The sequence below is a fragment of the Epinephelus fuscoguttatus genome, linkage group LG15 (genome assembly GCF_011397635.1).
Source record: "Epinephelus fuscoguttatus linkage group LG15, E.fuscoguttatus.final_Chr_v1".
In the NCBI taxonomy this organism is placed as follows: domain Eukaryota; kingdom Metazoa; phylum Chordata; class Actinopteri; order Perciformes; family Serranidae; genus Epinephelus; species Epinephelus fuscoguttatus.
In genome coordinates, this window is record NC_064766.1 from 16536166 (window position 1) to 16560848 (window position 24683).

General features: G+C 42.9%; 2 protein-coding genes across 7 annotated transcripts in view; both read right to left on the bottom strand.

Annotated features, from left to right (window-relative positions):
- Nucleotides 1–6385: 6385 nt before the first annotated feature.
- LOC125902485 (zinc finger and BTB domain-containing protein 14-like) lies at nucleotides 6386–9128 on the bottom strand. Its single transcript, XM_049598863.1, has 2 exons — nucleotides 9023–9128; nucleotides 6386–8395 (listed from the first exon to the last, which is right to left on the bottom strand). The coding sequence occupies exon 2, from the start codon at nucleotides 8370–8372 to the stop codon at nucleotides 7200–7202; it is 1173 nt and encodes a 390-aa protein (XP_049454820.1). The 5' UTR covers nucleotides 8373–8395; nucleotides 9023–9128; the 3' UTR covers nucleotides 6386–7199.
- A 3588-nt stretch (nucleotides 9129–12716) lies between these two features.
- LOC125901694 (band 4.1-like protein 3) overlaps nucleotides 12717–24683 on the bottom strand; it is a 68983-nt gene continuing 57016 nt past the window's right edge. For 3 of the 6 annotated variants that reach the window (XM_049597527.1, XM_049597523.1, XM_049597525.1), the window contains 7 exons: nucleotides 21931–21963; nucleotides 21620–21697; nucleotides 19927–20010; nucleotides 18185–18283; nucleotides 17424–17504; nucleotides 16956–17071; nucleotides 12717–13426 (listed from right to left, as the gene is read on the bottom strand). In XM_049597527.1, coding sequence (XP_049453484.1) covers nucleotides 16961–17071; nucleotides 17424–17504; nucleotides 18185–18283; nucleotides 19927–20010; nucleotides 21620–21697; nucleotides 21931–21963 — 486 coding nt within the window. In that variant the 3' untranslated portion in view covers nucleotides 12717–13426; nucleotides 16956–16960. Of the gene's footprint in view, nucleotides 13427–16955; nucleotides 17072–17423; nucleotides 17505–18184; nucleotides 18284–19926; nucleotides 20011–21619; nucleotides 21698–21930; nucleotides 21964–22811; nucleotides 23541–24683 lie in introns of all 6 variants that reach the window. The other 3 variants (XM_049597528.1, XM_049597524.1, XM_049597526.1) reach the window with 3 other exon arrangements.

Below are 24683 nucleotides of genomic sequence, written 5' to 3' on the forward strand. Positions count from 1 at the left end.
TAGCAGCGTTTAACACAAGATTAAAAACACAGCTGAAGCCAGGATTTTATAAATAGAATAGACAGAAGTCCCCCCTACTATATTTCATATAAAATGTATCACCACAAACATGTCACCTTCTGTACACTAACAGGATTAAAAATGAATCATTGATGTATTTCTATTTTTTATTTTGCCAGCGTTAAGATTTTTAGTGGACCCACTCATGCACTGTGTGATTGTAACTGTTGAACAGCAGGTATTTGCTGAAACGTAATTGTCCTCTACAGGGTTTATCAGTACTTCAAGCATCTACAAGGTCTTTTTAATCAAGTGTATCGTAATCTGCCGAACATGTTTGTGTGTGTAACAGATTCCAAGTTGGGGCAGATTCCAGATAGCATTTTTTATAATCAGATTACAGCTGCTATTCCTTTTCATGCCCTCAACTACTCCCCAGATGTGGTCTCCAAACAAACGCTGCCTTTAGATCCGTCAGTGTGATCACTGAGGGAATTTCATTAGTGTGGGACCTCCGTGACTGAGACTGATAACAGAGGAGGAGGAGGAGGGCAGGAGGAAGGAGGGGAGGGAGGAGAACAGCATGGACTGTGTTTGACCAAAGACAGCCCTCAGTTGTTATCTGTGCTGGGCAGTGAGGAGGAGAGAAGAGAGGGCAGAGAGGAGGGGAGGAGATAAAAGAAAATGAAGGAGAGGGGAGGAGAGATGGAAGGAGGCTAGGGATGAGGTGAGGGGAAAAGAGAAGAAGGGAGGAAAGGAGGAGGGAGATTAGGAGAAAGGAGGGGAGAGGAAAAGATGAGAGAGGGATGAAGGGGAGGGGTAGATATTGGAGAGGAAGGGATGAGAGAGGGAAAGGAGAGAGAGCAGATTGGCGATTAGATGAAGGAGGGGAATATGAGGAAATGTAGGAGAGGAAAATATTAGAAAGGAAAGGAAAATAGAGGATGATGAAGAAACAGAGAGGTGAGGAAAATCAGAGGAGAGATGAGGTGAGGAGAGGAAAAGAAGTGAAAGGCGGGGAAGGAGGTTTGGAAGATAAGAGGAGAAAGACAGAGGGAGGGAGAGATGGGAGGAGAAATCAGGTGAGAGGAGAGAAAAGGATGAAGGAAAAGAAAGGAAAAGAGGGGAGGAGAGAAAGGGGAGACAGGGAGAGTAGAGAAAGGAGAAAGGAAACAATAAGGGAGGATGGTAAAGGAGAGGAAATGAGACCAAAGAGGAGAGGATGATGAAAAGGAGAGGAGAATGAGGAGTAGATAAAGGAGGGGAATATGAGAAGAGAAGAAAAGAAAAGAAGGAGAAAGGGGACTAAGAAATGCAGAGGTGAGGAGAGGAGAGGAGAGGAGAGGAGAGGAGAGGAGAGGAGAGGAGAGGAGAGGAGATGGGTGCAGAAAAGGAAAGGAAAAGGGAGGAGGGGGGAAAAACACAAGGTAAGGAGAAGAGGAGAATAAAATGAGAGGAGAGGAGAAAAAGAAGGAAAGAAAGGGGGGATTAAAGAGTAAAGGAGAGAGTAGAGAAGGATGGAACAAAGGCAGGGAAGAGGAAAATGTTGAGGAGGAGAGATAAAAGAGGAGAGAATAAAGAAGAGGATAGGAAAGAAAAAGTTAAGAGGATGGAGAAGAACACGGGGAAAAAGTAAAGGATAGAGTAGAGGAGAAAAGGGAGGATGGGGAGAAGCCAAAGGATAGGGGAGGAAAGTAAGGAGGGAAGCATGCAAAGGAGGAGAGGAAAGGTAAAGAGGAAGGAGCAGTACATGGATAAGGAAGGAGTGAAGGATGAAGAGATAGGTAAGGACTGAGGAAAGAAGACATGGAAGGAGAAAACAGATGAGATGAAGAAGGAGAGGAAGCAGGGCAGGTGGGAAAGGTAAGGAGATAAGAGGACTACCAGAGAGATAAAAGACAAGCGAGGAGAGAGGAGGGGAGACAGTGACGCAGGAGAGGGCGAGGAGGCCTGGACTCCCCACTGAGGAGTGATGCGATGGTAATCTCTCAGCTGGAACATCTGGTGCGGCCCTGAACAATGACTCCTGCAGGCAGATCGCAGCGATCCAGCCGGCCTCTCTCAGACCTGCGGAGATGGCCTGATAACCCGCCTCCACTGGGCCCAGTCTGCAGGTCAGCGCCATCAACAAAGACGCACCTTGTGTGCGGACACACCGGGTCACAGTTAATAAACCTGCGTCTGTGAGGAGGAAGCTGGTCAGATAGGAGCTCCTGTGTTCAAGGTGATGAGTGAAACTCCTCCGGGACAAATTCCTCACAGATCCTTGGCGCATTAATGTGACATTGACTCTGAAGATGAGCCGTTAATCGAGTGTTATTTTACACTTGTGTCGTTCTCTAAGTGCGGCCCTATAAATCACTTTAATAGCCCGAGTGTGTTTGTACAGTAACTGGAGAAACACAGTTAGAGGGTGATTAATGCTTTTTTGTTTTAGCTTTAAGATGCCTTGGAGATCAGATCAAGGATATAAAATGTCCCATGAAAAGACACTGGAGGACAGAGAGAGACACTGTGATCATGAAGTCCTTAAAACTGAAGAAATTCCAGATGGTGCTCGAGTGGAGGACGACATCACAGAGACTATATGGCTCATGAATGTCAGCAACTCTGATTAAAAGCCACTCCGCTTGGGGGGAGAAAAAACTGCTGGCTTTGCCTTTCATGCCCATTTATCACATGGAATTGTTTGTATACAGTTGTTTTATTCTCCCAGAGTGTGTGTGTGTGTGTGTGTGTGTGTGTGTGTGTGTGTGTGTGAAAGAGATGAGATGAATGTAATTAAAGTTTTTTAATTAGATGCTGTTCTTTTCTGGGAAGCCTGTGGCAGCGCTGGGTGGAGCCAGAGTGGAGACAGGAGGTTTGTGGTCTGGCTGAGGGAACCACGCCGGCTGGGGTAATGGAAACCGGGTGTTCGCTGTACGCATATACACATATAGGCACACACACACACACACACACACTCGCGCACACACGCACATAAACTGAAGCTGAAGAGAATAAACACACACAGAAAGCCGCATAAAGTTATGCAGACATGAATCTGAATGCACTGCCCCCACAATACTAATGTATGCCACACACACACACACACACACACACACACACACACACACACACTCAAATACAGAAATTCATTCATGTGACTACCTGCATTATAGAATTCAGCCTGCTGACACGTAAATTCCCTAAATAGTGATGATGTGTGCATTTGCATGCACAAACATGCATGCAAGCTCATGCATACATAAACACAAATATGGACACACACACACACACACACACACACACACACACACACACTCCTTCACTCCATACTGATTCACAATCCTCACGCACAGGCACGGATGAGTACACGCAGAGAGGCACATGCATGAATGCACACTCACTCGCTGCCTGTCACTCACACACGGATGTGCGTGCTCACACACAGAACTCATTATAGATGCATATAGCGCACGCAAACATATAAACACTCTCCACTGTGTGCCCCCCCCCCCTCCCATTACACATGCATACACACGCACACATGCATGCACACACATATAAATGCACTTAGGCGCATGCTTCAGCACACATACACGCAAACACACAATAAGCCTTCATCATTCAAATCCCTCGACACGCACGCACACACACCAATATAATGCATGCACACATTACATGTCAGACCTCTCTACACACACACACACACACACACACACACACAGAAGCAGTCACGACATGAAGGCACACACACATACACACACACAGCCCCAATCAGTCCAACAATGGGATACAAAACCAAATCCTGCATCGCTCACTGGGTTTAATGCACTCTAACACAGACACACACACACACACACACACACACACACACACAGGGGCCAAGAAATGCAGAAAACAGATCTCGGGCATCTACTGACATCAGTGAGGCAAGGCCCGCCTTTTCCATTAGACACTGACGTCAGTTTTCCACAAAACTGTTTCACCCCAAATTACAGGCGATCAAACCCTTCCTCTGTTGACAGTCAAGAATAAATCAATCTTAGCTACACGCAGCAAACAGCGTCTTCTCCCTCCAGACTGTGCGGTCAAACTGTCATTAATAGGGACAGAGTATCTGCGTCTGACTGTCAGTGCAAACGGACACTGTGAAACCCCGACACTGCACTGGCCCCGCTCCAACCACTGGAGTCAGATGTATGTAAATATATGGAAAACACTGAGGTGTGAGAGCGCATACATTTCACAAAGCCACCATATGTGCTTTTCAGCGAGGTTGGCTCCCTTTAATAAAACCCCACTAACTTTTATTCCTCTGCGCCGTCACAATGTGCAGTGTTCTCTCAGTGCTGGTCGGTCAACATGAGTAGGTCAAATTGGGCAGCAACAGGTCAATCACTTTGAACAGGGCACCATCTAGTGTTGCATGCAGAGTATGAGAGAGCTGCTGGGAAGTTTTTTCCTTTTTGGTGAAACACAGCCATGTTGGGTGCGTTTGCTGGCGTTGTGCCGTGTGCAAAGTGTTATTAACCTCATCAAACACTCAGGTCGCTGAGAGGTGAGTTTCATCATAGGAGTCAGACTGAAGAGCTGAAATGGAGCTGAACAAACCCAAAGGTGCGGAGGACTTCCGGGTTGGGTGAGGGTGGAGAGGGGCTGTGCAGCAGATGTGACTGTTTGCATAGGTTGCGCTAATAAACAAACCCAAGCCTGAGGCCCTGCTACAACTCAGGATGGAGGAAAGTTTCAACTGGAACTAAAGATTCATTATTCTGAGCAGAGCTGCGACTGTCAGCTTCACTATCGATGAATCTGCCAATTACGTTTGTGGTTACTCATTTGATCTGAATTCATTGTTGGAAAATGCTCATCATATATTCTGAAAACTGGAGGTGAAGCCTTCAGATAGCTTGTTGTGTCCAAACATCAGTCCAGAGCCTAACGATATCCAGTGTGCCATCACACAATAAGGAAGCTGGACATGGTGTATTCAGCATGTTGTAATCAGCTTAGCATTAATTCAAGGGTTATATGTTGGAGCAAGTAATTTTTAAGCAAAAATGCCAATCGTTTTCTCTTGTCAGTTTCTCAAATGTGATTATTTGCTGCTTTTCTGTTTTCTCTCATTGGAAACTGAACATCTTTGGGTTTTTGACTGAGCTGATCAGACAAAAAAGACATTTGAAGGTGTCACCTCAGGGTCTGGGAAATCCAGACTGGCATTTTTTTTTATTATTTTCTGACATTTATAGATCAAACCTAAAATCAAGGATGTAATCTGAGGATCAATAAATCGTTAAGTTGAAGCCCTAGTTATCATATTGTCGTCCCAAGTGCATCTTGGTTCTAATGCTGTCACACACATACAAAATACAGCAGCTTTACAAGCAGCACATCACTAACACATCTTCACCATTTTACTTTTTAAACACTTTGACGTGTGCAACAATGTGTCCAATATTAACATTTACCAACATTGTGTTGCTGCTCACACATGTAGTTCCCTCTGGCCTAGTTTTCTGACTGTTTACAGATCATGACGACCCACTGAGATTTTATTTTTGAAAAGCTTTAAGATCCAGGCGCATTATGTTTTTCATTGACAGTATTGTTCTGGTCTTACCCAACTAAATGTGGGGAATTAAGGTCAATAAACCTTTTCAATAAAACCACATAAAGAGATGCTCAGGTACCATTTTTTACCTTACGAATACCCGAACTTGTATATCGACCAAAGCTGAGTACCGATCTGATACCAATGCATTAAGAAAATAAATTTGCTAGCTGTATACTCTTGGCCCTGTATGAATATGAAATGATTGCTATCATTGTTGTATGGCATGGCTCTATGCATACTGTACACTCTGACTTTTTACTGGTGGTATATTCCAGTGTAAAATATTACCAAATCGCTAACGGCTAAGGTTACACTATTTAATCAATTCTTCTTTGCCCCTATAATACAGCGGTTGCCATTGGCTTCACAGTGCAATTTGCTGTGTAGGGTGCTGCTTTAGACTGGCAAAGAAAGGTTGTTATCTGACGTCTTATACACATGCGTACTCACAGATACCTGATTTATCATTTAAAGCAGTGTCTGTGGCATCTCTGATACTTAAACAGGTTTCGGTATTGGAGCAACTCTAACCACAACAAACCAAATACTTCAACAGTTGACCAATTTAACCACTGTGGCATCTGCAGAGGACACTGATACTTTTGCACACCTCTGATATCCATAAAACACACTTGTTTTGGGCTGTTGCTTCATGTTTAAGATCTGAATTCAAGTTCCTAGATGCTTTCCGGTAGTTTTGATTGTGGTTCAGATTATCTGCGCTGACAAAAAGTGAACGGTACTCGCTGAGCTCGTCAACAAAAAACAAGCTTTGCAAAAACAATAAAACACAGCAAATGGTGTTTATTGTCAAAGTGTAGGAGTAGGACAATGTTATATGTGCATAAATCATTATTGTGTACTGTAATTGTGCAACAAACTAAGCTACAGTATATACAGACATCTATCATTAACTGTTGATAGCTGGATGACAGTTATACTGTATAACAGTAAATCTAGTTGGCCGGTTGCTTGGGCAGGACAGCCTTTAAAGGCGATCCGTCAGACGCCCAAGACTTTGGTATCATCTGCATCATCGAATGCAAAATGGTGACTCTTACTCTTACAGTGTAATATCAATCAATACAACTAAACACATCCATTAAAAACATCCACATGAATATACTCAATGCAACAAATGTTATGCAGAAAAATCTCCCCCTCCCCCCCTCACACTGTGTCTCTCTTTTATCTCCATAAAATCCAGTAAAGGTTAAACAAACATTTAAATGTTACATATCCCATAAAAGTAAAAGAGAATAATGTTATGAGAACCCCCAGTCTAGATAGCAACGATGCCTCGTGAAAAATATATGTATAGTAGAGTGAACTAAACATTTACATGATTTTACAGGTGGAAAGAAAACATCGTCTTGACATAACTCTTTAGAATAATAATACAGCCCCACAGTCTTATGAACATGCTATGATCTCTCGTTACTCACTCCGATCATTGTCCATGTGATGTCAGGCCCGCGGCCTGTCACAGGGTCGTGGTTGTGTCAGTGTGTATACAATGTTTTTACGTGACTGTCGTGGATGTATGTGCATCTGTACGTCAGTATGAGTGTGTTTTGGTGTGTGTGTGTGTGCAGGCTCAACAGTCCCCCGAGTTATGCGAATGTGGCCCGGTCTCCATTTTCCAGTCTCTCTGGTCAGTGGCCTCTGCCTGGCCGTGCTGGGAGGCCGCGGGGGACAGGGACATCTGTCTGCGGGGGTTGCCACTGTGCATGGTGTTCCAGTGGCGCTTCAGATCCGACGCTTTGATGAAGGCTTTGTCGCAGGAGCCGCAGTTGAATGGCCGCTCGCCCCTGTGCTGCCGTTCGTGGTCTTTCAGGTGAGACTTGTGCTTGAAGGCCTTTTCGCACATTTGGCACGCAAAGGGCCTCTCGTTGCTGTGGACCCGTTCGTGCCTCTTCAGGTCGGGGCCCCTGATGAAGGCCTTGCCGCACACCACGCAGCGGTGAGGCTTGAAGCCAGAGTGGATCTTCAGGTGCTCCTTGAGGTGGGCGGCAGTGGTGAAGGCTTTGGGGCAGTGCTCACAGCCGTAGGGGCGGTTGGCAGTGAGCAGCCGCTCCTTTTTGGCGTTGTGGTCCATGGGCTTCGCACCTGTGCTCTGGCAGGAGCCGTGGTCGCGGTGGCCGTACAGCAGGTACTCCAGCTTCATGTCGCTGGAGGATGAGGAGCCCCAGCCGTGGCTGTGAGGATCTTTGCTCATGTTGGTGTTGTAGTTGTGCGGCTGAGACACGTGAGAGCCCCCGGGCCCCATACCGTCCATCCCCTGATCGTAGAAGCTGTTCTTCCTCACCTCCTCCATGGCCAGCTCCTTCAGGATGGCGTCCTGAGCTCGCATCCCGTGGTCACCAGGCGCCTGGTTCTCCCGGGTCTTCATGTTAGTCAGCTCGCGTTTCTGCGTGCACAGGTTATCCAGGAAGTTGATCCCCAGAATCTGGCCGGATGACATCATCATGTTGATGTCCTTCTTCCTCACAGCGAGCCGGGCTGTGTACATGTAATTGAGCACCTCTTCGAAGATGTCAGAGCGGATGAAGTCCAGCTCCACAATGGAGTTGTCCTCGTCGCTCTGCTTCTTGAAGAGCTTTTTGAAGTAGTTGCTGCAGGCTGCCAAGACACAGCGGTGAGCCCTGAACTCTATGTTTTCCACCACCACCACCACATCACAGTGCTCACCTTCCATCCTCTGCTGGTTGAGCATCTTAAGGAAGGTGGCTTTGTGGTCATAGTCGATATATCTCAGTAAATCAGACATGTTGCAGGTCAAATTGGAACAACCTGCGGAGGGAAAACAGGAGACAGTCACATATTTTGCTTTGCACAGTAAAGCGGGCATGTATATAACCTGCACAGCTGAGGGGTGGAGCTCCACATGCATGCCTCTTATGATAATACATACAGGTTGCCTATAGGCACAAACATTCACACACACTTAAGGGAGCAAGTTGCAAACTGTAACGCATTTGTTTACACATAACAGGTGAAAAATGCAGAGAGTAAACAAAAGTAGGAGAATCAACCGTGCAGAAATTCTTAGGAGAAAAAAACACGACAGGCCCGTCAGCAATAAAAGCCGCAGTAACGCTAATAAAAATACAGAAGCGCAAACAGAAACAAACAGACGCACTTTTCTTAACTTAGCTCGTGCGTTTTAGCCGCTGAGGTCGCGTGACAGTCGCGTCGCGTGCAGAAAGGATAACCTTAGCAAGAATATTTCACATTTCACTGCGCCCAGCCATTTTGGTCAGCAAGCCTCCATTGGCATGTTTCTGGTGTCTTTAAAGCAGTTCACAAACAAGCGGAGAACACGGCGGCGAACAGGCGAACACGCGGCGGGAACAAAACCCGCCGTGCGCTTTCCTGCTCCGTCCGAAGCGACAAAGAGAAAATAAAAAATGTTAATACCCGAAGCCCTGAACGCGATCCCTGTGTTGTCACGCAAGGCAGTCGACGACGATCCAGAGCTGTCGTTTTTCCTCTTCCTCCTCTTGTTGTGACTGCTGGGCTTCACAGGAAGCGCCGCGTCGTTCTGCCGCCACCTACAGCACCGGAGCGGGTACAGCACCGAGATCCTCTATGAGCGAGAGGAGGACTCACTCCGCACCGGCTCTGTCCCACCAAATACACCAGGAATATTACACTATATTAATACGGTGTCCTCTCTTTTACTATTTATTTAACTTATTGGTCCTACCTGCCTATTTAAACTATTGTATCATATATATTGTTAAATTGTATGTTGTTAATGGTGTATTGTGTTGTGTGTTTTATCTATCTATCTATCTATCTATCTATCTATCTATCTATCTATCTATCTATCGTCATTTACAAAATCTAATGTTTTGGCAGTGCCTTATCAATAGGGTTCTACCAGTATTGTTTAAACACAGAAGTCGGATACAGCTGCTGATTCACAATATTTTGCACAATGTTCAATATTTTTTAAAATATTACCACAATAAGTTATTTATTGTTTCTGTCACAGAGCCTCTGAAGCAGCATTGTACATGAAACAGGCTACTCACTTTTTGACTTGCTCCTGAAACCTGGCCCATCTAAGCCTTCCCAAGGGCATCAATATTAGGTGAGCAAAGTCATCGTGTTCTAGTCCCACAGGCCTAATGTTTGGCACCTCTACACTAAATGTTTTTCCATAATGTTTTGATCCCCCCAAAAATAAAGAACATGGAGCATAAGTCACTGGCTGTCTATAAAAACACATGTATTTTAAAGTAAGAAACTGAAATTCACTTCGACTTTTGAGACACTGTGGGTCACATTTCTGCACACAGCAGCTCAGCTCTTCATTTTTTGACAGATAAGGTCCTATTGGATATATGTTTTTTTACACATATTTTAATATATATTCTTATTGTCATTTAAAAAAAATGTTTCTTGACTGTTTGCAGTAGGCCTACTTGCACCAGACACTAAGGCAAATTCCTTGTACATGAAAAACCTACTGGTCATAAACCTATTTGTGATTTCTCATAATCTTCAGTATCATGGACATAATCACTGAATACATTATGTATGATTCTTACCATTTAACCTGCACATTATTGATGGTGATTTTATGTTTTTAAATTTTATATTTGCTCTCTTCCCACAACAATATCTGTTTGGAAAAACAGAATATTATCTAATCTACATGAATCATTTGCATAACATTCATAACCACCCACTTCACGTGTAATGTAACCTATTAAATTAATCCATTGCACTCTGCAGCCTTGCACTATTATATTCTTGTGTAGGCTTATTATGTACAGAAACAATTTAACTTGTATATGACTGTGTTCTCAGTCTGTTGACCTGTTAAATTCAAATTCAATTTCAATTCAATTCAAAAACATTTTATTCGTCCCCGGGGAGCAATAAATCAGAGTATGGGTGCAGTCACTGTTTATAATGTCTGATGTGGTATGTAATGTTTGTAGCATGGTTTTGTTGTTTGGTTAAAGGAATTCTTCTAAGAGTAAAGTGAAATCAAATCAAGATTTAAAGAATCAAATTAAAATTGACATCTAATATCTACATGGGCCTACACCTATTTTTAACTTGTTTGTAGGCTACCAATCAATCGTAATCATAAATATGATTTCAGTGAAATGTTAAATGTGTGTGTTTACCTTTTTTTTCCAGCTTGGTTCTCCTTGTAATTTTTTTTAGCTGTATGCCTAGTTCAGTTTATTTTGTGTGTAAGTAAATTGAGAGTGGTAAAAATGGAGTCAAACCCCTTGTATGTGTTCACATATTTGGCCAATAAAGCTGTCCCTGACTCGCCCCTGTCTTCCTATTATTTAGCAACTTTGACTTGTAATGTCATTCTCAAAGTCCCTGAACTCCTGGTTTCAAATCTTGTGTGCAGCTGTACATCTCTATAATCTCATCCATTGATGACTGAACTATTTATCTATTAATGTCTCTTTATTTCAAGTTTAACACTCCAAAACCAACTCACCATATCTGCTTCATCATCTACATGGGTGTAGTTCAATCAGATTTGATGACAGCGATGTGGAACACAAGCAAAAGTTTCAGATATGCTAAATCCTGAACGATCCTCAGAAGTACGTACTACACCTGTTACTTGTTGAAGGAGACATGTGTGCTAGATTTCTTAATATTTAGAGGCTTCAAGAGAGAGTAAATACCCTGAAGGTCATGCATCTGTCTGTTATACAATGTCAAAGGTCCATGTACAAAATTAAAGACATGGTGAGAGCACAGTAACACATGTAGTCTACTTGTTCTTATTTTAAGCTGTAGCTTTTGATTTATATTTTTTATTACAGTTCAGGGACATATTGGTTATGCACAGTCACATGCTCAAGTTTTTGTTACCATACTGCAGTTTTAATCTCCTCTAGGTTATATGCACGAATTCAAATGATAGGCACCATACAGCAGGTGGTCAACACAGTTAGTTGGACTATGTTTATTAAGTAATAAAAGGGTTTAAGAGATGCTGCAAACCTAAGTAAGATCCACCTGGCCCTCCTTTTAGTGTCGACCTGCTGGCACCCAGCAACAGAGACGGAGTGAGAGCTCTTACCTTTAGTTCCCCTCCTGCACGCGCGCACGTACACAGCGGGGCGGGGCTTCAGCAGCCTGCGTGCGCTCACCATAATTACCTATAGCTGTAAAAATCCTCTCTTAATTACCCCGAGGACGCTGCCTTAAACACAATTAAGTGTTTCCAGCATTTGGTTCAATGAATAATAGATTGGCCCACTATTAACAAATCCAACCCCCTCTAATTAATACATTTATTTATTTATTTATTAAACCAATGTATAAAGCTTAAAAATATTGACTCAATGTCCATAAAGTTATTTTAGTAATTTTATCTCTCAATACTCAGGTTGTTAGATGTTAGCTATTTGTTGTGGATTTTTCTCTTAAATCCTTTAAGATTAAACAAATTAATATATAACCTATTAAATAAACACAGATTTTTAGCCTTAAGGCAATTATAATATTATGATTCAGTCTACTAAAGGGCAGGGACACAGAGCACAGCTGGATACATCATCATTTGTAGGTTATTATGATAAAAAGCTGTGGGATAACTAATGTCTCGTGTCATGATCAGCAAAGCTCTTATCTGAATTATCACTGACTCAACATCTCAGTGTGAAACTGTACCAATCGTGAATCAATGGGTCCAACGGTGACATGATTTTCAGGTCTGTGGTCAACACTTTATTATTTTTGAAGAAAACAGCAAATTAAAACAAATGCATTTGCCACTTTTATTTCACCATTTTGAGGAAAACATGGCTGTACACAACAATACTGGGTTATTCAGATACAGTTGAACAGATATGAGGGAGGCATACAGTTGACATGTTCAGGGTGGATGGAGGAGGGGTGGTGGGGGTGGGGGTGGGGGTGGGGGGGGTCTGACAGATCTCTCTTGGCTTTGCATCTAATTTGGGCAGAGCTCGGCAGTCTGAGCCCTTTGCCTCACAGTCACACAAACCTGGGACTTGTGCTGCAGCCGATCATCTACCCGGGAAAACATTCAAAGCCTGCGCAGGCACATAAAAATCGATTTCTTGCACAGAAATCTTGATTCCTTGGTGTTTGCCACAAAAAAAAAAGACCATCTTGGTGGAATCAAATCGGTGAGCGAGGATAAAACACTGAAATGATCATAAAAAGGAAAATGCAATTCAAGTAGACGTGACATAAATCAATTGTGAAAGATAATTTGCTATTTTCCTAGGAAAGCTTGGATATGTACAGAAGTGGGCTGTAGTGATTTCTGTAGTGGCACACCTGACGGAGAATCATCAGGTCGGTTGGAGTGAGTGAGGCAATGCTTGCTGGCAAATGAGGTTGGCACTTCTAACAGCAAGGTTAAATAGTGTACGCTCCCTAACATATACAGCCTACAGCGATTTTAAGTTTCTGGAGTGATGGCTTTATTTCATAAATAAAATGTTGCTACAATAATTATTCTCAGTAATCATAAAAATGCATCAAATTCATAAGGCAGTGAAAGCAAACGGTTTGCTTGCTGCACACACAGGGATTCGGCGTGCAGGCGGATCGATAACCATTTTTAAAATCGTACAGTTTTCAGTATAATCTTGCCATTTGTTTGATAATGCAACGTTGCTTCCTTCTCATGCAAGATGCATTTATTTATTTTGCAGGTGATGGTTGCGACTAGCGGCGAGCTGCAGCATTTGGAGAGTAGGAGCCTATCTAGTCTTCTGAGAGTCCCTGGAGTAATATGTGGAGTTCTGGATGTTGGATTCTGGGAGGTTGAACAGAAAACAGCCCTCAGTGTTACTCCTGGAGGAACAGAGGAAACAGCAGTTAGTACATCCTGTGTATCTGATCACATATGAGCATTCAGTGCCACAGTGAGCTCTGCTGAAGACTGAAAATCAGCCTGATGAAAGGTTGTGGCAGTTTTAACACCATAAAAAGATGCACAGAGGGAATACAGAGATACAAAAATGAACACACAACATAGATACACACAGGTTTCACAGGCTCTAACAACGCTCCCTGTGGCATCCCTGGAAATGAATGCCAACTATTTTGAATCTGACCACAAGTTATGAGTCAGTAAAGGCCAATGTCACCACTGGCAAACATAGTATCTGCTACGATGTGGTCTGAATTTCAATGTTAGTCAATTTATTAAAACATGTTTCACACCTGTTCTCCAGTACATCATGTTTTATTCACCACATCTGCTCTCTTGCAAAACAGAGAGAGATTTGGAGACACTGCTGCTCCTTTGAGGGCAGTGTCGATTTCTAAATATGGCAGTATAAAGGGACGGCTCAACTCAAAGTAAAAAAGTCATTTCTATTTTCTTACTTGTAGTGCTGTTTATCTAGATTGTTTTGGTGTGAGTTGCTGAGTGTTTACGATATCGGCTGTAGAGATGTCTGCCTCCTCTCCAATATAATGGAACTAGATGACACTCAGCTTGTGGTGCTCCAAGTACTAAAAAAATACATTTGAAAAACTCAACAGCAATGTCTCTTTCCAGAAATCATGACCCAGATACTCAAGATAATCCGAAGACCTTGTTTAAACAGTGTCATTAACCAGAAGGAAGCGTGCATCTAACCATGGACGAGAGGCTCATGCTCATGAAAGCTTGAGATGTAAACATTAATGGCACCCTTCTTGGCTGAGCTGTAATGTTAACTAGTGTAGTGAGGCAAGGTGAGCTAGCAGTAGCTGCATGCTTCCATCTGTGTGTAGTGTGAAGGAAAAAAAATGTTTCTACATGAAACTGCTCACAACAAGGTGTGTGGATTATCTTGAGTAACCAGGTCATGATTTCTGGAAAGAGACATTGCTGTTGAGTTTTTAAAATGTATTTTTTTTTTTTTGTGGAGCTTTGAGCAGAGTTTCATCTAGTTCCATTATATTAGAGAAAAGACAGACATCTCTGCGGCTGATATCTCCAACTCTCAGCGACTCACACCCAAACAATCCTGACTGATAAATAGCACTACAGGTATGAGGGAAAATGTGTCATTGATTTTGGGGTGAACTGTCCCTTTAAGTAAATTAACAGGAACTTTTTTATTTAGAACAATCGGAAATTTATTCCATGGAATGGATGTGTTAAGTCCAAACACATGATGTGTGACAGATAAAATGTTAATTGAGAAATGGGGTTAGAATAAACTGAATAATGTGGCTGAAATAATACATTTATTGCCTTGTATTGAAAAACTGATATTTAAGCTTTTTACCCATTAATGGGTAATAACAGTATTTAGATAGAATGACTGTGATATTCTATGTTCTGTATTCATGGTTTATATTGTTAGCTTAAAGTAGAAAGTAGAAAGTATTTTAAGACAGGGATGTTTGGAATGTTTTTCTGTATAGATGTTATCTATGGTGATTTATTATTAACATGACAGTATATACAGTGTACTGTTAGAGAGCGTGATGATGGTAATATGGCTGAAAATGAATACAGTATGAATAAAGCCTGCTGTGCTGGAGACGTGTTTCAGTTTTGGAGGACTTATACTACTGATCTGCACCTCCTCGTCTGTGTGTTCTCTCAAGAAGACACTGTTTAATTTTCATTTTACTGTTGACAATGCTGCTCCAAACCTTTCTGACACTGTTTAGCCCAAACACTGTGTGTATCTACAGTGGAAAGAGACAAGCATCCAAAAGACCGGAGAGAAAACGTTTAGTATCATGTTAATAATGCTACTCAGAAACACAGCAGTTCTGACACTCAGATATTAGACAGCATACACACACTCACACGCGCGCGTGCGTGCGCGCGCGCACACACACACACACACACACACACACACACACACACACACACACACACACACACAGGACTAAGGGCAAGGCCGCGGAAACAAAGCCAAGCATTCCCATCTGGTGAGTCACGCAAGTACACACATGCACGCTCGTCATCCCAAACCCTGCTCCTTGGGATTGTCTCAGTTAAAAATAGGGAACTAACAAAGCTTCAGAGCCGAAAGGTGAAAAGAATGAACCGGACAATTCCAGTTTCCAGATTCCAAATGTTTGAGAGGAAAAGGTGGCGAGGTTTTAACGACATGCTGCGGTGCGATGGAATGAGAGGTTCCCCTCACGCGGCTCCACACCTGAAATAAGCCGCACGACACTGCCGGCGGACAAGTTGGAACACAAATGGTTGCATTTGTGAAGTTTGCACAAACGCTGACCTATTTATTCCCCCCACGCAGAAAGGAAGAGAGGAGCAGTATGTCACACACTGTGTCCTGGAGACATGGTTTTAACATGTCAGGGATTCACCTAATGCATGAACATTTCTCCCTGTAAAGACTGCACAGTCAGGCTGCTGTGCAGAGCAACACTGTTTGCTTTTTGGTGCATTCAGTCAACAACGATACAAATACAAACAAACAGCATAAATTAAGGTTTTTCTGCAAATATACTTCATTTTTAATTGCAATATTAATATAACTGCTTGTTTCAGGAGCCGTCCAGTTAGAGTATATGGTTTTTCCTGTAAGAACAGAGTTGAAAATAGACTACAGCACGTCTGTGTTCGCTGAAGATCAGATTTCAGTCGATACGGGTTCGTATGCAGACACAGGCTGGGCGCTCTGAGAAGCTTGAGCTGGTTCAGCCGGTATTTAATCTCTCATCCCTGCTGGTGCCCTTTGTGAGACTACACAATGTAGACAAAACAATGTATACTCAAGGTTTTTACTGAATATTGCATGACATGCAGGCTCAACTGTTTGAACATGACTTGTTTTTTTGTACATTAGTAAATAAAGAAACTAAGTTCATCTCCAGTTTTGCACATTTTCTAATTTAGGGTGCAGTTTTATTATTTTATGGTTCATTATTTTTATTAAATGACGCCCTAATTATCTGTAGAAACACAGAAAGGTCTGTGTTACATGTTCACACACTGGCTCTCTCTAATAAAAAGGGAGTTATGCTTCTTTCCAGCAGGGGGGAGTGTTGCAGTCCAATTACAAGATGTTGCATGAGACTGCCAGGAGCATTACTGTAAAGGTTTTTAAGCCTTGTCATTACGAGTTGAGACTATAATATCCGGTCTGTGTGCACACACACGCATCAGCCAACCTTTTCCCTGCAGGGGGAGTGGAGCTGGAATGACAACAGTATGATGCATTAGCTGTAAGTGCTACAGAAGCAGGGCTGTCTGTACCAGTGAGAGGAAGTGCTGATGGGAAAAGCAGCATGCCCAAGAATGGAGACCAGCTTGACAAAGCCCAGTCCGACCGAATCAAAACCAAAACCAGACCAGACTAACACGGACAGATCCGGGACCAGGACTGGGACCTTGTTGTCTTACCTGGGTCAGTCCTCCCCCTCCTCTGGCGTGATCTCTGTCTCTTTATGTACCACTACTTTGGTCACTGACATGTCAGGATGCTGTTCTTTAGCCTCCTTTATGGCCTGAGCCAGAGCCTATATACGGAGTGCAGTGCCAGGAGGGATCACCAGGGGGAGACAGAAAATGGGGAAGGCAGGGAGGGAGCGGGGATGTTTGATTGTGAGTCAATATGCCAACAGGGAAGCCACTCTTAGTTACATTTGTCATACTTTCAGTATTTGTTAATGTCACATCACGAGTTAATGTTCTTCATTTAAAATGTCACATGATGAGCCACTCTGTATCATGGGGCTGTGCTATGCTCGCAAAGTACAAGGTAAGGTCCTGAGGGGCCACTAGCATTTTACTTTGTCATGGTCAAATCCATTTACTGACTTAATGGAGAACAAATGAGAAACAGTTTGAAAACAGAAACTCTTAAGATACCTGATCGTGGTCGATGTCTGTATCTCCTGTGATGACGATCCTCTTCTCGATCCTCGTCTCTGATATTCCTCCTTTCACCGTCTGAGAGCAGAGAGAAGACTTTAAGATCATATGGCAACATCTCAAAGCTTTATTAAACACATAATCTTCAAGTTCTATAATGCTATATGCTTCAGTCAACATCCTTAAATGGGGCCAAGGATGTCAGGAAGGTTGCGTAAAGCTTGAATAAACATGAGAATAAAACTCTGGTGTACTGTGCAAGCAGTTTTCCAGCCTCATTAATTCAGAAAAATGTTGACTGACAGAAAATTAATCTGCAGCCTTTTAGCTTATGTAATTTTTTAATGCAAAAAACACCAATATTCACTGCTTCCAGCTCCTTCAATGTAAGCATTTTCTATACATCAAACATCCTAGACAGCGAAACCCTGGACTCATTTTTTGCCTCTCTTAGCTGTAAGCTTTAATCACACTGAAGCTGCTTTATGCATCACTTGTGGTTACTGCACAAGGTAGTGACAAAAGTAAAAAATATATATAAGTGTACGTAAATAACATAACTCTGTTTCCATTTCCCCCCTGCAGGAGTGTGTAATGAGGCGTGTCTCTGTGCTACAAAGATAGATTCACTTCCTTTCCCCACTCTTCACCTATTATTCATGCTTCATATTCCGCAGTGGAGAAAGGTTAACACACACATGCACAGGCTGAGGCGTCAAGTGTTCAGAGACCCAGAGGGACAACAGATGAACCCTGACCTTTGTGATGTGTGTGGTCGTCGTGGTGCTGGTGGTTTCCGAGGTGATGGTCTGGGCACTCAGCAACACCCCGGGGTCGACGTCACCATTGGTGTCGACCTGTTGACGAGCAAAAGACTCCATTTTGAAACTGCATTTTATATTTGTGCTCTAGATGAAGTAAAACTGGCCATTACAACAGATTTATTGAGTTCCTATCAAATATAATTCATCACTAACTGGTGGTTGAGCTGCATTAATTGATTTTTTGGCCACTTGTAGACAGAATAAATCCTCCTCCCACCGTGACGCCAAGCTGTGTTGGAGGTTGTGTTGGATTTTTATATAAACACGCGGCAGACATAGTACTCAATCAACATTAATTTAGAGGTTTTTTTTCTGGACACCTGAAGAATGTACGTCCAATATTCACTCATTTTTTAGCGATGTCGTCCAACTCCTGAGGAAAATGTCTGTCACTTTAGCTGCTAAAAGCTCCACATTGTTCACCAGTTAGTCTTTCTCTGCCATTTGTTGCTAAACAAGTCAATATCTATACAACATTATGTAGTATCTGCTCAACATGAAATGGAAGACAGTAAAAGTTAGCAACACAGATTTTTTTTTTGAAGAAAAACTGCACACTGTCTAATTTGCAAAAATAATTTTTCTAATGCCGCCATGGTTTGGTAACTAGACCATCATCAGGCAAACGTTTTCTACAAGTTGTGTTCTGCTTGTTCCTCTCCTTTGCACCTGTTTGGAAATAGATGTGCCAAGTATTCCTTTGTTCTGAACACAGATTTTTTTTTTTTAAAAAAATATAGGGGCTCAATGCAAAATTCAGAGCATATGAGTTGTCTGCACACAGTTCTCAACATGAAGGTTGGCTGAGCTGGCAGCAAACTGCTAATGGTGCTAACTCTGTTAACAGTTCTAAATTGTTCACAGTGCTAACGGTAATAACTAGGGAGGAACTGGAGGTTGGGCACTAAGATTCTGCAATGACGGTGTCCAGATATTAGTGGGTAATGTCCAGTGAGCCCAGTGCAAAGAAGCAGCGACGAGGTAATCAGTGGAATACAAACATCCACGAACATGCACGCTTGCCTGGATAGGCTCAGCACAGCGAGGAAGCAAGAAGCACTGATCTCTACTCTTGACGAAGTAAAGTATTATTCAAATTAGTTATGATACAGTATGTATGTATGTATGTATGTATGTAAGCAGCTCAAAAATATTATTTAAATCCTTGTTTTTGTTACTTTTATTTCTTTTTTTTAGTATTTCTAGTTTGTAAATTGTATTATTTTCTTTCTTTTAGATATTTTTGAAATCTTTATGTCCATCTGTGGCAAGCATATACAGCTGACTTTAATTTCAGTGTTAGATGGGGTCCTTTTACAGGACCTCAGTGGTTTGTATTGCATCCCACCTGTGCATTTTATATTCTAGTTTTTTTTTCTCCACTTTTATTTTTTATATGCACAATTAAGTAATGTTTAATCCAGAAGGTTAATAGAGAGCAAAACAGAAGTAAAAGGAGAGAGTGAATATTGAACTTACTTTCATCAAGTGGACACAAACATGACTACATGAATACCTAAAATGCTATTTATCTGCTGTATATGTATACATAACTATTACTCTCTTACAGGGCAGATTTTTTTTCTCCCCAGTAAATTACAGACTCATCACACTCCTCTCTCCCATCTTTCAAAATGGTGCAGGATTTAAAATGGAGTTAATATCAATATCTGTACCTCTGCAGACTCGTAGGTGATAGTTTTTGTCTCTGTGTGGACTACAGGCATCTCTTTGGTTCCCACCTCGACAACATCAAGACTCTAAAGGACAAAAATAAAAAATAGGCACACATAAATACACAGAGGGAGAACAGCAGCACCAAAACCATCTGTGCTCTAATTTAATTAGCTGTCGTGTCTGAAACAAATTGCTGTAGGTGTTCACTGTTAAATGTACGTCTTTGTTCTTAAAATAGCTCCACCCTGTTGTACATAAAATTAAATAGACCCAAATAAATGCTGCATGCTAATAAACTAAGCCAGAGGCTGTCATTGAAGGGCTTAAATCTCTAAATGAGCATGCAGTCATGCATTAAAGTCCCGGATCCCGTGAAGGAGTGGATACTGGAGAATGCAAATCACAAGGTTTTGATCAAGTGTGTGCACCATGTCATATTAAAAAGTCCCCTGATCTGCTCAGAGACAAACTGTGAAGTTAGACACGTATCCATGCTTCTGGTGGAGTTTTGCCCTTGATTATTAGTGGCAGATTGTGTCGGTAGGAGGGGAGGGTGGAGGTGAGTTTACAGGGCCGAGGCTGAGGCCATCTGAGGTGACGCAGGGTTACCTCCGACTGAGACGTGGCTGGAAGTGGACAGGTGAGCGGGTTGGCTACGATAAGCGGTTCAGTCAGAGTCACTTCATGTGGGCTGGACGTCTGGTCTTGTTCCTTTGCTTTTTCTTCTTTCAGTGTGTCAGCGCGGTCTGTTTCTTCTTCCTTTACTTCTTCTGATGTGACAAAATCTTCTCTCACCTCTGAAGACTTTTCATCATCACAGTTGTCTGCCACTTTCAACTTCAGTTCGTCTTCACTGTGTTCCTCCTCCACTTCTTCCTTCTTTCCATCTGTCTCTTCCTCTTCTGCTCTCTCCGTTTCATCTTCTGAGCCATCCATCTGTGCACAGTAGTATTTCTCTTTTTCAGAGGGCAAAGGTTTCAAGATGTCTGGAAAGCTCTTTGGTCTCTCATCCTCCGCTGGTAAACATCCACCCGTGTCTTCATCCACCTCCTCAACACCATTTTCGAACTCCGTGGGAAACTCCTGTTCTTCGAAATATTGCACTTTGTTGGAGAACTGGACTCTCTTGCCATCTACTTCTGTGTGCGTTCTCTCCTCTGTGTCTTTACAATCTGCTAATTCCTCTTCTAAAGCCTTCAGACATCTCTCTACAGCTTGCTCTTCGTTGTGTTCATCCTCTGCTGAAGTCAGCTTCTCTTCCTTTTCACTATCTCTGATGTAGGCAGGAGCGACAGTGAATCGGAAACCATCATTTCTGTGTTTTGACATCGACGTCTCGCCCTCCACACCGGTATCCTCTCCCTCCTCATCTATTACTTCCTCATTTCCCCTCTCTGCTGCTAGGGTCACTGCAGACTCCAGTGAGGCGCTACTGCCAGACAGGCTCTCATTTAACCCTAAATTTGTTGCTACTGGCTGTTTTTCTGCGACCTGCTCCACAGATGCACACTGTTGAAGCTGCTCTGAAGGTGGTGCAGTGCATGGAAAACCAGATTGTGCTGGTGAACTAATGCCACTAACATCCTCTTGTGCATAATCTAGTTCTCCCTCTGCAGACTCTGCTGACATTGTGAGCTCTGCTGTAGTGTGCATTGGCTCGGCCTGTGCAGCCTCTGCGGTCTGGATATTCACCGTTGGCCCTGTCGACACGGCTGGTGCTGCCTCTGTCACCGTGGCAACCGCTGCCTTCTCCTCCGGCTCAGCTGACGTCTGTGAATGATAATTGTACGATTAGATGATGTTTTTGCGTCACCGTGACAAAAATAAAACCCACTCAGTACAGGGTTGCTTTGCATCACACCTGATGGAGAAAAATGGTAAAAATGTGAGTTACACATTTTCAGAATTTCACAACAGAATTACATGTAAAAGACAATTAAGGTTTGAGTTACACGAAAACCACTGCATTTAGAAATCTGTGAGGACCAGAGGGGTGTGGTCACCTTTTCAGAGGAGGAAACCCATCCCAGCGTAGACTGATGGGACAGAAGGATGGACGGACACAAGAAGAGAGAGAGGAAAAGAGAGGAAAGTCAAAAGTCACAGTGAACACAAGACAAAGAGCAAAGGGAGAGAGAGGGTGGGAAAATGAAAGATTTGAAAAGTAAATATTGTATGGATTTTATGGGATGCCATTGTGTAGCTCATTAAATCTGCTGAATGCCAAGTTGAACAAATCCTAAAACCTCAAACAAAAATCCGATTTTGGGATCGCTGAATCCACCAGCAGCAAAATTTCCACTAATCTGCTTTTGAAAAACTGTTACTTAAGAACAGTGAAATCTCTTTTCAGGTAGACCCATACAATTTTTTCCTCCGACTTGTTACGGAGGCAGGAGGGGATTTTGGAGGATGAGGTGGGGAAAGCTGCAGCGGTGGCACTGAGCCAGGGCTATGAAGTCACTGCTTTCAGGGAACTGATAACAGAGCTGAAAGAAAGGGATGGTGCAGCTGAGCAAAACGGCAGAAAACAAACAGGAGGCTGCCAGAGCCCCCATTGCTTTCCTTATCAGCTGTTGGAGCCAGCTGTGAAGGCAAGCCGAGCTGTTTTAGCTGTCAACAAACTCAAAAACAAACCCAAAAGAAGTTGTATCAAAAAGAAGCAGCGGGCTCGATTGCAACAGAAACCGGCGGTTTGGCAAGTGTGAGAGTAAACGCTGGGTGTTAAGGGACCATTAGCCATGCAGAGCGCTTGGTTACATTGTTGTTAGACTGGTTTGGCTGCTGCTAGAGGGAAAGGCAATGGGCTAGGCTGAGGGTGGTGGTGGAGATATGGAGGGTGGCAGCCAAAACCGAGTTGTGGCTTTTAGTTGTCATACAGTACCACTACTAAGGATGTAGTTGAAGATTCGGAAAGTGTAATCTGAGTCAGGCTGGGCTTTGACTGCTCCGTCTGGACTTCTTCGAAGGTGAAGATTTCTGCTTTCTGCTGCACACCATCAGAACTCTTCATCTCTGTCACCTGCTTTGTCATCACACTGAGGACCTCTGAAGCCTCGGTCTTCACCTCCTCAGATATCCACGATGCCATGGCCTTTTTAGGCGAGTCAGTACCTTTAATCCAAGTAATGTCATCAGTTTTTACCTCCATCTTGGGACTCTGCGTCTTAACTACTGTGGTTCTGGCGTCTATAACAACAGAAGAGTCTTCTTTGATAGATTCTTTCTCTTTAGAGGCAGACAACATTTCACTCTCTTTAGCTTTGGCCTCTCCGGGGACGACAGGCTCTGTTTTTTCACCCGCAGCACTTATCTCTTTGCCCTCCGTGTCGACTTTATCCTCCGTCTCCTTCAAGATAATGAGCGTTCCTTTCTTGTCTATGATGGCCTGGGTAACTTCCTGTCTGACAGCTCCGGGGCTGACCTTCATGTCTGCCTTCTCTGACACCTCCCCCTGGGAGTTGGGGGTTTTCTCTTCCACCTCCCTCAGGGTCCCGTCCATGAAGACTTCGTCGTCCATAGTGGTTGACAGACTAATCCCGTGTGGCCCCGAGGAGCTGGCCACATCTGTTACGATACTATCCACCACGTATTTCACCAGATACCCTGCCGCCTGGGGAGACACTTGGCTTATTGGAAATGGATCGTTCAAGTTAATAGACAGAGGGCATCACAAAGCCAAGACGGTGAGAATAAGCTCAAGAGACCGTATATCCGGAGATGACACATACACAGACTGAGCTCCAGAAATACTTGGACAAGACGCACTGTTTGAATGTATCTCTGCACAGATATGGTGATATTATCTCTAATAGAGCTATGAAATGGCATTTACACACAGGGGGCGTGACGAATAAATGACACAAACACATGAAATACTAGCCTGCGAATAGTCTGCATCAGAACTATTCATACCAGCAGCAATGTGAATACACAACAGCTGCAACACTTGTTCAATAAAAGGCTTTGGTGCAAATAGATTCAACTGCGATGTTGCAAATTTGTGACAACGACCAGGATCCTATTCACCCAGAGCAGCGTCTGGAGGTCTATCTAAGTTAAGTTGTTGTATAGCCACACCTACGGTAAGCTATTTTATCGAGTTTCCTATTAGTGAAAATCTTAAGTGAATTTAAGTTCCCTTTGGACAACAATCATGCAGAGTATATGTGTAGAGCTTTTATCAGGAAGGGTAAGAATGCAAGGAGTAAATCTGGTATGGCTGCCTTTTCAAGGCTGAAAGGAATAATTAAGTTTGCATTCTTGGATCAGGGCCTTCGCAATGTTGGTGTTCTGCGTAATGTGATTGGTTGATGCTTTTATTCTATGTAAAAACTCAAAAAAAAAACTCAAAAAAAAAAAATAAAAAAATTCAACCTTTCCAAAATAAGTAATGTCACTTTTTCACCATGTAATATTCCTTTTCTGTGTGAAAGTACTTAGGACAAAAACAATAGTTTGAAAAAACATACTGACGTGCATATTAATAACACACACAAATAACGCCCCTGGTGTGTAAAGCCCAGTTCAGACTGAATTCACAACGAGACAAGTTCAAACAGGCAACTAGTCGCTGTTCTGCAACGTTCTAAAAACCTGCCTGTGCTTCTGTTCTGATTTCCAGCTTTTCAGGCTTATTTTGTGGCTGAATATAATTTGTAGCTTCTTAAAATATGAATGAGGACGGTGATAGTGAGATACTGGCTACAGTTGCATTTGTAGTAGCGATGAACCAGCGAAAACAGAGACACAATAA